Raw genomic sequence first — 17532 nt, forward strand, 5'->3', positions numbered from 1 at the left:
TCTCCTACCTCCTTCCTCGCTGCAGGTCCCGGATCCAAGATGGCCGCGGCATCCGGGTCCTGCAGGGAGGGAGGTGGCTTACCGAGTGCCTGCTCAGTGCAGGCGCTTGCTGCACACTAAGCGAGATCACCGATTTGACAGAGTGCTATGCACACTGTCAAATCACCGATCTGTAATGTCCCCCCCTGGGACAAAGTAAAAAAGTTTTAAAAAAAATGTCCACATGTGTGAAAAAAAATAAAAATAAAATTCCTAAATAAATAAATAAATAAAAAAAATTATTCCCATAAATACATTTCTTTATCTAAATAAAAAAAAAATCAAACAATAAAAGTACACATATTTAGTATTGCTGCGTCCGTAACGACCCCACCTATAAAACTATATCACTAGTTAACCCCTTCAGTGAACACCGTAAAAAAAAAAAAAAAACGAGGCAAAAAAACAACGCTTTATTCTCATACCGCCAAACAAAAAGTGGAATAACACGCGATCAAAAAGACTGACATAAATAACCATGGTACCGCTGAAAACGTCATCTTGTCCCGCAAAAAACGAGCCGCTATACACCATCATCAGCGAAAAAATTAAAAAAGTTAGTCCTCAGAATAAAGCGATGCCAAAATAATTATTTTTTCTATAAAATAGCTTTTAGCGTATAAAAGCGCCAAAACATAAAAAAATTTATATAAATGAGGTATCGCTGTAATCGTACTGACCCGAAGAATAAAACTGCTTTATCAATTTTACCAAACGTGGAACGGTATAAACGCCTCCCCCAAAAGAAATTCACGAATAGCTGGTTTTTGGTCATTCTGCCTCACAAAAATCGGAATAAAAAGCGATCAAAAAAATCTCCCGTGCCCGAACATGTTACCAATAAAAACGTCAACTCGTCCCACAAAAAACAAGACCTCACATGACTCTGTGGTTTCAAATATGGAAAAATTATAGCTCTCAAAATGTGGTAACGCAAAAAATATTTTTTGCAATAAAAAGCGTCTTCCAGTGTGTGACAGCTGTCAATCATAAAAATCCGCTAAATAACCCGCTATAAAAGTAAATCAAACCCCCCTTCATCACCCTCTTAGTTAGGGAAAAATTAAAAAAATTTAAAAAATGTATTTATTTCCATTTTCCCATTAGGGTTAGGGCTAGGGTTAAGGCTACAGTTAGGGTTGGGGCTAAAGTTAGGGTTTGGATTACATTTACGGTTGGGAATAGGGTTGGGATTAGGGTTAGGGGTGTGTCTGGGTTAGAGGTGTGGTTAGGGTTACCGTTGGGATTAGGGTTAGGGGTGTGTTTGGATTAGGGTTTCAGTTATAATTGGGGGGTTTCCACTGTTTAGGCACATCAGGGGCTCTCCAAACGTGACATGGCGTCCGATTTCAATTCCAGCCAATTCTGCGTTGAAAAAGTAAAACAGTGCTTCTTCCCTTCCAAGCTCTCCCGTGCGCCCAAACAGGGGTTTACCCCAACATATGGGGTATCAGCGTACTCGGAACACATTGGAGAACAACTTTTGGGGTCCAATTTCTCCTGTTACCCTTGGGAAAATACAAAACTAGGGGCTAAAAAATAATTTTTGTGGAAAAAATTTTTTTTTATTTGCATGGCTCTGCGTTATAAACTGTAGTGAAACACTTGGGGGTTCAAAGCTCTCACAACTCATCTAGATGAGTTCCTTAGGGGGTCTACTTTCCAAAATGGTGTCACTTGTGGGGGGTTTCTACTGTTTAGGTACATTAGGGGCTCTGCAAACGCAATGTGACGCCTGCAGACCATTCCATCTAAGTCTGCATTCCAAATGGCGCTCCTTCCCTTCCGAGCCCTCCCATGCGCCCAAACGGTGGTTCCCCCCCACATATGGGGTATCAGCGTACTCAAGACAAATTGGAAAACAACTTTTGGGGTCCAATTTTTCCTGTTACCATTGGGAAAATACAAAACTGGGGGCTAAAAAATAATTTTGGGGGCAAATTTTTTATTTTTTTATCTTCACGGCTCTGCGTTATAAACTGTAGTGAAACACTTGGGGTTTCAAAGTTCTCACAACACAACTAGATAAGTTCCTTGGGGGGTCTAGTTTCCAATATTGGGTCACTTGTGGGGGGTTTCTACTGTTTAGGTACATTAGGGGCTCTGCAAATGCAATGTGACGCCTGCAGACCAATCCATCTAAGTCTGCATTGCAAATGATGATCCTTCCCTTCCGAGCTCTGCCATGCGCTCAAACGGTGGTTTCCCCCCAGATATCAGGTATCAGCGTACTCAGGACAAATTGGACAACAATATATAGGGTCCAATTTCTCCTGTTACCCTTGGAAAAATACAAAACTGGGGGCTAAAAAATAATTTTTGTGGAAAAAAAATATTTTTTATTTGCACGGCTCTGTGTTATAAACTGTAGTGAAACACTTGGGGGTTCAAAGCTCTCACAACACATCTAGATGAGTTCCTTAGGGGGTCTACTTTCCAAAATGGTGTCACTTGTGGGGGGGTTTTACTGTTTAGGTACATTAGGGGCTCTGCAAACGCAATGTGACGCCTGCAGACCATTCCATCTAAGTCTGCATTCCAAATGGCGCTCCATCCCTTCCGAGCCCTCCCATGCGCCCAAACGGTAGTTCCCCCCCACATATGGGGTATCAGCGTACTTAGGACAAATTGACAACAACTTTTGGGGTCCAATTTCTCCTGTTACCCTCGGGAAAATACAAAACTGGGGGCTAAAAAATAATTTTTGTGGGAAAAAATTTTTGTTTTATTTTTACGGCTCTGCATTATAAACTTCTGTGAAGCACTTGGTGGGTCAAAGTGCTCACCACACCTCTAGATAAGTTCCTTAGGGGGTCTACTTTCCAAAATGGTGTCACTTGTGGGGGGGTTTCAATGTTTAGGCACATCAGTGGCTCTCCAAACGCAACATGGCGTCCCATCTCAATTCCTGTCAATTTTGCAGTGAAAAGTCAAACGGCGCTCCTTCCCTTCCGAGCTCTCCCATGCGCCCAAACAGTGGTTTACCCCCACATATGGGGTATCAGCGTACTCAGGACAAATTGTACAACAACTTTTGGGGTTCAATTTCTTCTCTTACCCTTTGGAAAATAAAAAATTGGGGGCGAAAAGATCATTTTTGTGAAAAAATATGATTTTTTATTTTTACAGTTCTGCATTATAAACTTCTGTGAAGCACTTGGTGGGTCAAAGTGCTCACCACACATCTAGATAAGTTCCTTAAGGGGTCTACTTTCCAAAATGGTGTCACTTGTGGGGGGTTTCAATGTTTAGGCACATCAGTGGCTCTCGAAACGCAACATGGCGTCCCATCTCAATTCCTGTCAATTTTGCAGTGAAAAGTCAAACGGCGCTCCTTCCCTTCCGAGCTCTCCCATGCGCCCAAACAGTGGTTTACCCCCACATATGGGGTATCAGCGTACTCAGGACAAATTGTACAACAACTTTTGGGGTCCAATTTTTTCTTTTACCCTTGGGAAAATAAAAAATTGGGGGCGAAAAATCATTTTTGTGAAAAAATATGATTTTTTATTTTTACGGTTCTGCATTATAAACTTCTGTGAAGCACTTGGTGGGTCAAAGTGCTCACAACACATCTAGATAAGTTCCTTAGGGGGTCTACTTTCCAAAATGGTGTCACTTGTGGGGGGTTTTAATGTTTAGGCACATCAGTGGCTCTCCAAACGCGACATGAGGTTCCATCTCAATTCCAGTCAATTTTGCATTGAAAAGTCAAATGGCGCTCCTTCGCTTCCGAGCTCTGTCATGCGCCCAAACAGTGGTTTACCCCTACATATGGGGTATCGGCGTACTCAGGACAAATTGTATAACATCTTTTGGGGTCCATTTTCTCCTGTTACCCTTGGTAAAATAAAACAAATTGGAGCTGAAGTAAATTTTGTGTGAAAAAAAGTTAAATGTTCATTTTTATTTAAACATTCCAAAAATTCCTGTGAAACACCTGAAGGGTTAATAAACTTTTTGAATGTGGTTTTGAGCACCTTGAGGGGTGCAGTTTTTAGAATGGTGTCACACTTGGGTATTTTCTATCATATAGACCCCTCAAAATGACTTCAAATGAGATGTGGTCCCTAAAAAAAATGGTGTTGTAAAAATGAGAAATTGCTGGCCAACTTTTAACCCTTATAACTCCCTAACAAAAAAAAATTTTGGTTCCAAAATGGTGCTGATGTAAAGTATGAAATGTTACTTATTAAGTATTTTGTGTGACATATCACTGTGATTTAATTGCATAAAAATTCAAATTTGGAAAATTGCGAAATTTTCAAAATTTTCGCCAAATTTCCATTTTTTTCACAAATAAACGCAGGTAATATCAAAGAAATTTTACCACTATCATGAAGTACAATATGTCACGAGAAAACAATGTCAGAATCACCAGGATCCGTTGAAGCGTTCCAGAGTTATAACCTCATAAAGGGACAGTGGTCAGAATTGTAAAAATTGGCCCGGTCCATAACGTGCAAACCACCCTTGGGGGTGAAGGGGTTAAAAGGCTTTTCAGAACCAATTATAAAGTGATGATAATTGTGGGAATCCTAACAAAGTGTAATGTAAACACAGGATTTCACTGTTCCAGCGGCAGTCACATGACCGCTTATAGGCGAATTGTATATTTGCAGTCATAATAAGACCCCTTTCTCTTTCGCAATCCACAATAAGCCTGTCAGCAACAGTTACATCATAGGTCATGTATCTCCCCTTTCATGCAGGCTCCGGTGCTGAGCCCGCATGTTTTATAGAACATTTCAGCTGATATGATCAGCTAACATGTGCCCATATCAGCCCCGGGTGGAATTGCAATCGACCTGCGGCTGTTAACATGATAAATACCGCTGTCAATCTTTGAAAGCAGCATTTAACATGATGACGTCAAAGGTACATCACAAACCCTGCCAATCGGCACACCTGTCACGTGATCACGCAGCGCTGATTATTTGGCATGACAACAGGGGGTCTGCAGGAGACCCTATTGCTTGCCATTGCAAATCTGCTATGAGCACCGCGCCCGGGGCCAGCCCTTATAGCAGATGAGCATTTCTGTTACACATAGCAGGGCTGAAGAACGGGGATCTGACGACGGGTCGGCACAGTTATACTGATTGGTTGATGAAATCAGTCTGGTGGTTGGTGTTTGATCTTTATTTCCAATTAATGAGATTCTGATGCTTCGGGACGGCCTGTGGGGGGTCTTTATGTGGTGCTCTGCTTACATATGCATCCTTCTGGTCTTATGACAGGTCACTGATCCTTCACTGAACTGCCCCCTATTTTACATCTACTATATAATTGTCTAAGGGTACTTCTTCCGTCTTTCTGTCTGTCACAGATATTCATTGGTCGCAGCCTCTGTCTGTCATGGAATCCAAGTCGCTGATTGGTCTCGCCAGCTGCCTGTCATGGCTGCCGCGACCAATCAGCGAGGGCCACAGTCCGATTAGTCCCTCCCTACTCCCCTGCAGTCAGTGCACGGCGCCCGCTTCATACTCCCTGCAGTCACCGCTCACACAGCGGTAAAGGACCGCGTTATGCTGCGGGTAACTCACTCCGTTACCACCGCTATTAACCCTGTGTGACCAAGTATTTACTATTGATGCTGCCTATGCGGCATCAATTGTAAAAACATCTAATGTTAAAAATAATAATAATAATAAAAAAATCATTACATACTCGCCTTCCGCCGTCTTTCCTGCTCCTCGCGACGCTCCGGTGACCGGTCCATGCAAGCGGCAGGTTCCGGTGCTAAGGATGGTCATGGCCTGCGCAAGAAGAACCTGCCATGACGTCACGGTCATGTGACCGCGACGTCATCGCAGGCCCTGCGCGCCTGCGCGAGAGCGACATCATCACACCCTGGGACCGGAAGCTGCTGCCTGCACCGCACACAGGCGACAGAACTACAAGGGTACCCTCGGAAGGTGAGTATGTTTATTTTTTAACCTGTGACATACGTGGCTGGGCAATATACTACGTGGCTGGGCAATATACTACGTGGCTGGGCAATATACTACGTGGCTGGGCAATATACTACGTGGCTGGGCAATATACTACGTGGCTGGGCAATATACTACGTGGCTGGGCAATATACTACGTGGCTGGGCAATATACTACGTGGCTCTGGGCAATATACTACGTGGCTCTGGGCAATATACTACGTGGCTCTGGGCAATATACTACGTGGCTCTGGGCAATATGCTACGTAACTGGGCAATATGCTACGTAACTGGGCAATATGCTACGTGGCTGGGCAATATACTACGTAACTGGGCAATATACTACGTAACTGGGCAATATGCTACGTAACTGGGCAATATACTACGTAACTGGGCAATATACTACGTAACTGGGCAATATACTACGTAACTGGGCAATATACTACGTAACTGGCCAATATACTACGTAACTGGGCAGTATACTACGTAACTGGGCAATATACTACGTAACTGGGCAATATACTACGTAACTGGGCAATATACTACGTAACTGGGCAATATACTACGTAACTGGGCAATATACTACGTAACTGGGCAATATACTACGTAACTGGGCAATATACTACGTAACTGGGCAATATACTACGTAACTGGGCAATATACTACGTAACTGGGCAATATACTACGTGGCTGGGCAATATACTACGTGGCTCTGGGCAATATACTACGTGGCTCTGGGCAATATACTACGTGGCTCTGGGCAATATACTACGTGGCTCTGGGCAATATGCTACGTAACTGGGCAATATGCTACGTAACTGGGCAATATGCTACGTGGCTGGGCAATATACTACGTAACTGGGCAATATACTACGTAACTGGGCAATATGCTACGTAACTGGGCAATATACTACGTAACTGGGCAATATACTACGTAACTGGGCAATATACTACGTAACTGGGCAATATACTACGTAACTGGGCAGTATACTACGTAACTGGGCAATATACTACGTAACTGGGCAATATACTACGTAACTGGGCAATATACTACGTAACTGGGCAATATACTACGTAACTGGGCAATATACTACGTAACTGGGCAATATACTACGTAACTGGGCAATATACTACGTAACTGGGCAATATACTACGTAACTGGGCAATATACTACGTAACTGGGCAATATACTACGTGGACATGCATATTCTAGAATACCCGATGCGTTAGAATCGGGCCACCATCTAGTACTGGATATAATATTGTTGGCTTAGAAAAAAACCCTTTACATTCAGCAAAATAGTGCCTGCGCAGTAGCATCTCTTACTGATAGATGCTACTGCACAAGCACCACTGCTGGCACCATTTTGTTGCAGCCAATGTTTTTATTCCCCTCCAGCAAAATGGTGCCGGCGCATGTGCAGTAGCATCTAGTGCCACTGCCATTTTGAGGGAGGAAAAAAAAAAATTTGGCTGCAGCAAAGTGGCGCCAGCACTTGTGCAGTAGCATCAATCAGTAAGAGACAGATGCTAATGTGCAGGTGCCGCCGTCATTTTGCTGGATATATATATTTTTTTCTAAGCCAACACCATTATATGCAGTATGTAAAATAGGGGGCAGGTCACTGAGGGATCAGTGACCTATCATAAGCCATACAGATGCATATGTAAGCAGAGCACCACATGAAGACCCCACCTACCCCGATACACAAGAATCTCATTAACTGAAAACTACAAATATAGATTAAACAACAGCCACAAGATGGATTTCATCAACCAAGGTAACATTTTAATTAGTATAACAGCGCCAACGTGACACTATAAGTAGGTTGCTGAGCACAATCCTGCTGGCAGGTTCCCTTTAAAGAAAAAACAAACAAACAACTGTACATGTCTGGTATTTGTGTACTCGTAGTTACCTGGAGAATCATAATGCTAGATCAATTTTACCATATGGTGAACATGGTAAATAAAAAAATTGGGGATATAGCTTTCACACTGACATCCTACTTCTGACCGTGCACTGATAATCATAATTATATAAGATTATGCAAGGTGGAATAGAACATCAGTGCATACAACTACATGTATTACTTTACAATAGCAGAAATAATAAAAAGAATGTTTAACACTGTAAAGAAAACAGACATATAAAATGAGGGATAACTTTTTTTTATTAAATAAAAATAGCATTCATAGAATAAGACGTAATAACCCCTTGTATAAAAGGGGTGATATAAATCTAAGCGCGCACTTACCAGATCTTCCACTGCAGCGAAACACACACTGAATTTTTTCAAAATGATGATCTTGTTCTTGATATTCGCTAATGAAAAGTGTTCATCTTCACTAACAATGGAAAATAGTTGTCAGGCATTTAACAAACAAAATCACCGGTTTAATAAAAGCTCAATAAAAGGACCTCAAATATACTGTAAGTACGCAGTTACACGTTGGGGCATTGAAAAGGAGAACATAGTCTTTAACAAAGTTCAAGGACACATCATTTATATCTAACCATTTTTTATAATTACTTGGAGAATAATTTTTATGTTAATCTCATGCTCTCTTGTTCATACACTATTTTCAGTGAGAAAATAAAGGAAATGCATGCCTGTTTTATCACTTTTTTAATGACCACATAGAAACATTTTCTAAATTTTTTCTTTTCTGGCAACAACTATTTTTATATATCGGACACTTATTTTTTTTTTTATAGGGGCAGGGTTAGTAACAGGATATGGATTATATGGATTGACAGTGGCTCTGTTTTACTATTATGTTTTTTTCCTTCTTTATCATTTATTTCACTCATTGTGCCCCTCCAAAAGGTCATAAAAGACTGTTGCCAAAATATCAACTTTTAAATATTTTTTTTTTTACTCAATTTCCCCTTTAACTGGGGCTAATAAATTTTGCACCGGTATCAGGGCATATTCAGCCTTCTGGCTATACAGCAGAACTGATGAGGTCTCCTGTGACACAGCAATTGCTGCTCCCTCCCTAAATTCAGTAGGTCCAGAGGAGCGCGCGCAGCCGGCACTTCCTATTACTGTAATCAAAGCACATAGACCGTTTATAGTATATGGACAGTCAGGAAGTAAAGAAGTAACGGTAAACCTAAAATGAACCCTACTTTTATTCAGTAGTTAATATTTCTCTTCGTACTATTACTAACAGGCAACGGCACCCTTGTGCAAACTCCACTGTGACCTGCAATATTGCAGAAGGATGTTCCTGCCCTGTCCTAAATATACTGAGACTCACACTGTATTATAGGTAGGGTCTGATTAGTACCTGATAAAGTTATCCCCTATCCGTCCCAGCAGTTGGACCCTCAGTGATCCCGAGATTGCGCCTCTACAACCTCACTTTGAATGAAGCAGTGGTGCTCGACCTCTGCTCCATTCAATGTCTGAGGGACTGCTAGACAAACATCGAGCGTGGTACTCGGCTCTTTCTGGCAGTTCCATTGTAAATAGAGTGGAGCTCAAGTATGTCACAATCCACTCCACTCAAGATCGGCCCGCAGAGCTGCAGTCTTTGGATGGCTAGGGTCTAAAGGTACCTTCACACTAAGCGACTTTGCAGCGAGAACAGTTATGACGTTGCAGCGTCCTGGATAGCGATATCGTTGTGTTTGACACGCAGCAGCGATCAGGATCCCGCTGTGATATCGCTGGTCGTTGCTGAAAGTCCAGAACTTTATTTGGTTGTCAGATCGGCGTGTATCGTTGTGTTTGACAGCAAAAGCAACGATGCCTGCAATGTTTTACAATGGTAACCAGGGTAAATATCGGGTTACTAAGCGCAGGGCCACGCTTAGTAACCCGATATTTACCCTGGTTACCATTGTAAAAGTAAAAAAAAAAAAAAACAGTACATACTCACCCTCTGATGTCTGTCACGTCCCCCGGCGTCTGCGCTGCTGCTCAGAGCTTCCTGCACTGAATGTGTCAGTGCCGGCCGTAAAGCAAAGCACAGCGGTGACGTCACCGCTCTGCTGTTAGGGCCGGCGGTTACACAGTGCAGGGAAGAGGACGCCGGGGGACGCGACACACACCGGAATGTAAGTATGTAGTGTTTGTTTTTTTTTGGTAGCCAGGGTAAACATCGGGTTACTAAGCGCGGCCCTGCGCTTAGTAACCCGATGTTTACCCTGGTTACCCGGGGACTTCGGCATCGTTGGTCGCTGGAGAGCTGTCTGTGACAGCTCTCCAGCGACCACACAACGACGCTGCAGCGATCGGCATCGTTGTCGATATCGCTGCAGCGTCGCTTAATGTGACGGTACCTTAACTGCTGGGATGGATTGGGGATAATTTTATCTTTTGACAATAACAATGTAAAGTTTGATTGGTGGGAAGTCGATCAGCACCCTTTCAAGAATTGTCCTCTTCATTGTTTACCCAGGCACAATGTACATCAGCATGAGACTAATAGGATGAGCTGGTAAAATTAGAAGGGTGAACCCCATGCCTAAAGGTACCTTCACACTAAACAACTTTCCAACGAGAACGACAACGATCCGTGACGTTGCAGCGTCCTGGATAGCGATCTCGTTGTGTTTGACACGCAGCAGCGATCTGCATCCTGCTGTGATATCGCTGGTCGGAGCTAGAAGTCCAGAACTTTATTTGGTCGTCAGATCGGCGTGTATGACAGCAAAAGCAACGATGCCAGCAATGTTTTACATGGAGCTAACGACCTGTGAAAACGATAAGTGAGTAGCCCTTATGTCACAGGATCGCTCCTGCATCGTTCTGGAGCTGCTGTGTTTGACATCTCTACAGCGACCTAAACAGCGACGCTCCAGCGATCGGCTCGTTGTCTATATCGCTGCAGCGTCGCTGAGTGTGACGGTACCTTTAATCAATCAGGTGCATAGCTTATTAATGGTCTTGTATGAGAATTGTAAATGCTCATGGTGCGGATTTCAGTAGAGTGAAGTCACTATAACTAAAGTGGAGCTCAGGCAGTGGAAGCAAAACCAGACAAAGATTGGGGTCCCAGCTTCATCTACAAAAGGCTAGTGGCTACTGCAGGAGGTATGAGGAGTATATGCATAGTCTGAACCACACCTCCCCTGCCTGCGTCCTGCAGCCAATGGGGCACATTACCATCATCATCACACCTGGTCCAGCCCACTTCAATGGCAAGTAAAGGTTTAGCCGTATCACAGAGCCCCCCCCCCAACCCCGTGCATCTGCAGTGACAAGTATGGAGGGGAAGATGAGACACTGATCTCAGGGACAGAAGCAGTGGACACAGAACGGAAGCCATGAAGTACAGTAACTACACAACAGAAATGTGCTGCCATATTTAATGTGGGGAGGAATGGAGAAACACTAACAAGTCTTTAACGTCTCACTTGGAGACACGGTTAGTATTCAGTAACAGCAAGGATATCTTGCAAATGAAAGCTTTGACAGCTACAAAGTTTTTCATTACACAAGGTTTATGTTTAATTTGCATAAAACTATAAAAATAACAGATGTCATAGAGGAAGTCTCTGACTCCGGACCCTCCCCATGAATTAAAACAGAGCTCTGAAATCTGCCCAGAAGCAACTTCTGCAATGATGAGAGCCAGTCACCCATGATTAGAGAAGACAAAACTAGAGCGGTTCGCTGCAGCAGCTCCCACTCACAAAGAGCCCGTTTGTATAAGGAACCCTTCAAAAAGGGGAAAACAACGATAGTGGGAGTCTCCCGACCTTTCTAGTTTCTCCTGTGCTTCCTTGGTGATGACTGCTCTGATGTAGTACTTCTGGTCAGAAATATTGATGACAGCTTCTGGATACTGGCACGCTTCTGAATAGACTGAGCGATCTGGCATCCTCAGGAACTAAAGCAAAAGATGGTGAATTATAGCAAGTAATATAGGAATGTTTGCAAAGAATGGTACAACAATGGCTTAGATTTGGTATGCACACAGTCTTAGATACAGGGACTGAATGCTACACTTTTAGTAACTTCCAAAATAGATTTAAAGGGATCTGGTCACTCATGGAACACTTTTAAACTGCTCCCACAGCTTTTTAGATCTTTCTTCAGAAATGTCAGTACTGATTCTTATTTTATAAAGCTGCATGTATTTGGGTAAAATCAACCGAGACATATCAGCTTGCTATATGCTAATGAGCCGTGTCTTCACAATCTATGCTTCTTCCGACACTTCCAGTGCAAAGCAGAGCTGTGACCGGGAAATGCAAAAGCCACGAGGGGCTAAAAATGTGAAGAATCCAACAGTGCAAGGACTGTCAATCAAGTCCAGGGGGCACGACTGTAGCTACTGAACCTGGACTAGTCAATGCCTCTCCGTACCAGTCCTGGTTCATTACCATACATCGAGACGATGTAGAAGAGTTACTTTTACTCCAATTTATGAAGTTGTATAAAACATTACTGAAATACCTGAATTATAGCTAACTCCACCCCCCCCCACCCCAAAAAAAAAAACGAACAAGAACAGCTAAGCCTTGTTGTAGTATGCCATGTTATATGACACCAACACAGAGGAGGGTCAAGTAGGAGAATGTACATATACATAGACCATTACTTGTGCTACAAGTCAGAGTCATTTGGAATGAAATCTTACACAACCTACCTCCACTATCTGACCGGGGACCGGCTTTTGCTTAACAACTGCACGGTCATATTTATCAATGCAGTCAATGATCCAGGGGTAACCGATTAAGGAATGATATCCCGCCATTTCTGCTGTTCAATTACCTAGAGATATATATATATAAAAAAATGCATAAAACTAACAGTTACCATGGTAACAGGAAATAACATTCAATTCTTTGCCAGGGGAACGTCGTCTCATATTAATGAATATTCTTCAGCGTCTTAAAGGAGTTGTTTACTAGTAGGACAAGCCCTCCTCATTCCCCATGTTTGGGAACCTAAACGCATCTCCTGGCCGGCACCGTTCCAGCGGTGTCTGCACTTGGGTTCCCGGGACTCACGTGTGGCTGTTACCACATGCGAGCCCTGCACCCGAAAGCGATTGTGGGGCCGCCAAGCAGGACCAGCAAAGCCCACCGGACCGGACCGCGCCACTTGCAAGATTAGAAAAGGATTTTTTTGTGATACACACAAGGAATGGGGGCTTATGTCCGGGTTACTACACTGCTGTAAGAGGCAGTAACAGTGGTGGCCTTAGATTATATTGGGAAAACCAATGAAAGTTCCCTTCATTTGGACAAAAAACCCTGCAGTTTTCAGGTTTTTTTTTTTACAAGTGTTTTTCAACGGGAAAACAATGGCAAAAAAAGTGATGTTAACATGGAGTTTTTCACTGACTGACATCCGAAGGTGAAGAGAGGAGAAATGGGGATATTCAACACGTCCATCCAGTGTAAGTAAAATAACCAAAATTTATTAGAACATTTTAAAAAACAATTTTAAAAAAAGAGAGAAGAACCCTCTTTGCCTGACGCGTTTCTGGCGCACCACAGCGCCCTTAGTCATAGGAACTAATACAACATGGATAAACAGGTTTATATATGACAGGGAACCAATCACAGACATAGCAATCAATTACATTGGAAAAGGCTGCAGCTAGACTCGCATAACAGAACTTTATCTTATTTTTCTCCAAATATATTGAAAATACATGAATATATGTTTTAAATATCCACAAAATCTGTTTTTTTAAATTTTCCTTGTGGTATAACCTATATAGCAAATATTGCAAGCTTTACATTTTATGCAGTATATGACATGATCAGAGTCACAATTGATAAATGATTTTATATTATAAGTAACATTGTGATTCGAGAAAAAAGAAGTTCTTTTGTTGTCTGCAAATTGGCAGACATTGCATCTATTACCAGAACATTTAAAGAAACCCTTCACTGATAGCCATGATGTGGGAGTTTTTTTCCGGGCGCACCATACTGGGAGATCAAACATTCCCCAGTGTGCAACCTCTTTTGGCCACTACTCTGCATCCGTTTTGGAGAATTGTGCACAAGGATCTATCTTGATTGACTACAGGAAGATATTTGAGAATGATCTGTCTGATTTTGTTATACTGACTGCTGTAAGCAGTAGAAAAGGTGATCTGCGTTTCAGGAGCGGCACTTGCATTCTCATTTTCAGAATACAATAAATTGGCACGTGGAATTTTAGAAACTTGTCTGAATGCATGCTTTATGTTAGATTGTTTATATCCTCTATCAAGTAATCTATTAGAAATAATGCGACTCTCCTTATGGAAATTTTCTTCACTGGAGCAAATTCTTCTTGCTCTAGTGAGCTGACCCCTAGGAATGGCATAAATGGTGTGACGAGGGTGTGCGCTGGAAGACATTAGGATCGTATTACCAGAATTGTCTTTTCTATAGAGTGAGGTGTTAACCCTCTGTGTTGTGTTACTGCCTGTAAGGAGTACATCCAAGAATGAAACTTCATCCACAGGAATGCCGCTGGTGAAACGCAGATTGCACTGATTTCTGATTGTCAGAAAATTTAGTCACATCCCCCTGCCAAATTAGCAAAATATCATCCACAAATATCCCATACCAATTTTTTTTTAAAAACCCAGATTTTGTGGATATTTAAAACATATATTCATGTATTTTCAATATATTTGGAGAAAAATAAGAAAGTTCTGTTATGTGAGTCAAGCTGCAGCCTTTTCCAATGTAATTGATTGCTATGTCTGTGATTGGTTCCCTGTCATATATAAACCTGTTTATCCATGTTGTATTAGTTCCTATGACTAAGGGCGCTGTGGTGCGCCAGAAACGCGTCAGGCAAAGAGGGTTCTTCTCTCTTTTTTTTAAATTGTTTTTTAAAATGTTCTAATAAATTTTGGTTATTTTACTTACACTGGATGGACGTGCTGAATATCCCCATTTCTCCTCTCTTCTACTTCAGCTGAAAATCACCAGCAGGTACGGCACCCACCAGGTACGGCACCCACCAGTTACATTTACAGGTCCTTCTCAAAAAATTAGCATATAGTGTTAAATTTCATTATTTACCATAATGTAATGATTACAATTAAACTTTCATATATTATAGATTCATTATCCACCAACTGAAATTTGTCAGGTCTTTTATTGTTTTAATACTGATAATTTTGGCATACAACTCCTGATAACCCAAAAAACCTGTCTCAATAAATTAGCATATCAAGAAAAGGTTCTCTAAATGACCTATTACCCTAATCTTCTGAATCAACTAATTAACTCTAAACACATGCAAAAGATACCTGAGGCTTTTAAAAACTCCCTGCCTGGTTCATTACTCAAAACCCCCATCATGGGTAAGACTAGCGACCTGACAGATGTCAAGAAGGCCATCATTGACACCCTCAAGCAAGAGGGTAAGACCCAGAAAGAAATTTCTCAACAAATAGGCTGTTCCCAGAGTGCTGTATCAAGGCACCTCAATGGTAAGTCTGTTGGAAGGAAACAATGTGGCAGAAAACGCTGTACAACGAGAAGAGGTGACCGGACCCTGAGGAAGATTGTGGACTGAGTCTGGTGTGGAAACATCCAGAGCCACCGTGCACAGGCGTGTGCAGGAAATGGGCTACAGGTGCCGCATTCCCCAGGTAAAGCCACTTTTTGGGCTACAGAGAAGCAGCACTGGACTGTTGCTAAGTGGTCCCAAGTACTTTTTTCTGATGAAAGCAAATTTTGCATGTCATTCGGAAATCAAGGTGCCAGAGTCTGGAGGAAGACTGGGGAGAAGGAAATGCCAAAATGCCTGAAGTCCAGTGTCAAGTACCCACAGTCAGTGATGGTGTGGGGTGCCATGTCAGCTGCTGGTGTTGGTCCACTGTGTTTCATCAAGGGCAGGGTCAATGCAGCTAGCTATCAGGAGATTTTGGAGCACTTCATGATTCCATCGGCTGAAATGCTTTATGGAGATGAAGATTTCATTTTCCAGCACGACCTGGCACCTACTCACAGTGCCAAAACCACTGGTAAATGGTTTACTGACCATGGTATTACTGTGCTCAATTGGCCTGCCAACTCTCCTGACCTGAACCCCATAGAGAATCTGTGGGATATTGTGAAGAGAAAGTTGAGAGACGCAAGACCCAACACTCTGGATGAGCTTAAGGCCGCTATTGAAGCATCCTGGGCCTCCATAACATCTCAGCAGTGTCACAGGCTGATTGCCTCCATGCCACGCCGCATTGAAGCAGTCATTTCTGCCAAAGGATTCCCGACCAAGTATTGAGTGCATAACTGAACATTATTATTTGATGGTTTTTTTGTTTGGTATTAAAAAACACTTTTATTTGATTGGTCGGGTGAAATATGCTAATTTATTGAGACAGGTTTTTTGGGTTATCAGGAGTTGTATGCCAAAATCATCAGTATTAAAACAATAAAAGACCTGACAAATTTCAGTTGGTGGATAATGAATCTATAATATATGAAAGTTTAATTGTAATCATTACATTATGGTAAATAATGAAATTTAACACTATATGCTAATTTTTTGAGAAGGACCTGTACTTGCAACGGCTCTCAGATGTATGTCTCGGCGTGTCAAGCTTCAACCCTTCCCCCTCCCCCTTTTTCTGAATTGACATCCGAAGGTGTGTTACTCCAATATTTGGGGGAAGAACACCTTCATGAACCGGGCCCATTGTATGCAAAAAAAGAGTCATAAAATTAGATAAACCTGCACATATTAAACCTCCCTTAGGCTAGGGTCACACATCGCATTTTTGCTGTGGTTTTTTTCTAATGCAAAATTTAAGCTGCTTACAAAAAGCAGGTATGGCTCAGTTTTTGCTGCGTTTTTGGTGCATGCTGATAAAGATTAGTGCAAGAAAAAAAAAATCTACTTTATCAGGTTTTTTCATCAAAAATACAACTAGACACCTGTGTTTGCAGAGTTTTTTTGCTCTACCCATTGCTTTCAATGGGAGAAGAACGCTGAAAGAAGTGACATGTATTTTGCAAAAATGCAGCTCTCTGACAAAACAATCAGGGGAAAAAAAATCAAGGTGTACATGAGAGAAGTCTGTGAAACGCAGCTGAAAATCTGCAAAACACAACGTGTGAACAAAGCCTGACTTGGGGCTTTGGGAGATAAGAGAAACACGAGACTCGCTACGAGTGATGCCGCCTTCCTTACTGATAAGGTTTCTTTTACCTCACGGAGTATTTCGGGCTCTTGGCGTCTTACACGCCCCAACATACTCTACATGGGAGTTTATTCTGGCATCTTACTACAAGCTAAACAGTTCAAATCACTGAAAAAAGGCCAGCTAAAGAGGTATAGGCTCAAAACCCGGCACCGAATGCCCGCGGTTTTCTCCTACACATAAATGGCGGCCTGTGACTGGCCCTCAGAGATGAGCTATAACGGCTCCTGTGTGCGGGGAGCAGCAGGCACCGGATATTCCTGAGGTGACTCCATAGGACAGCTCGGCGCGCACACCGTACCTGTACACTATAACATCCCGGGCACTTCCTCGCCCTCAGCGGCCATATTTGTTTTGGGCGGAAGTGTCACACATACGGGGACACACGACCCGGTGACGTCACCGGAAGCCGGGTACCGGCCAGACTCCAGAG

General features: G+C 42.5%; 1 protein-coding gene across 6 annotated transcripts in view; it reads right to left on the reverse strand.

Annotated features, from left to right (window-relative positions):
* The window catches only part of ACD (ACD shelterin complex subunit and telomerase recruitment factor), a 61500-nt gene extending 43968 nt beyond the window's left edge, over positions 1-17532 (reverse strand). For 2 of the 6 annotated variants that reach the window (XM_077269795.1, XM_077269793.1), the window contains exons 1-4: positions 17401-17532; positions 12582-12706; positions 11689-11819; positions 8231-8321 (exon numbers count right to left, since the gene is read on the reverse strand). In XM_077269795.1, coding sequence (XP_077125910.1) covers positions 8231-8321; positions 11689-11819; positions 12582-12689 — 330 coding nt within the window. In that variant the 5' untranslated portion in view covers positions 12690-12706; positions 17401-17532. Of the gene's footprint in view, positions 1-8230; positions 8322-11688; positions 11822-12581; positions 12707-17107; positions 17246-17400 lie in introns of those variants that run through there. The other 4 variants (XM_077269798.1, XM_077269796.1, XM_077269794.1 and 1 more) reach the window with 3 other exon arrangements.

Source organism: Ranitomeya variabilis, chromosome 6 (genome assembly GCF_051348905.1).
Source record: "Ranitomeya variabilis isolate aRanVar5 chromosome 6, aRanVar5.hap1, whole genome shotgun sequence".
Taxonomy (NCBI): domain Eukaryota; kingdom Metazoa; phylum Chordata; class Amphibia; order Anura; family Dendrobatidae; genus Ranitomeya; species Ranitomeya variabilis.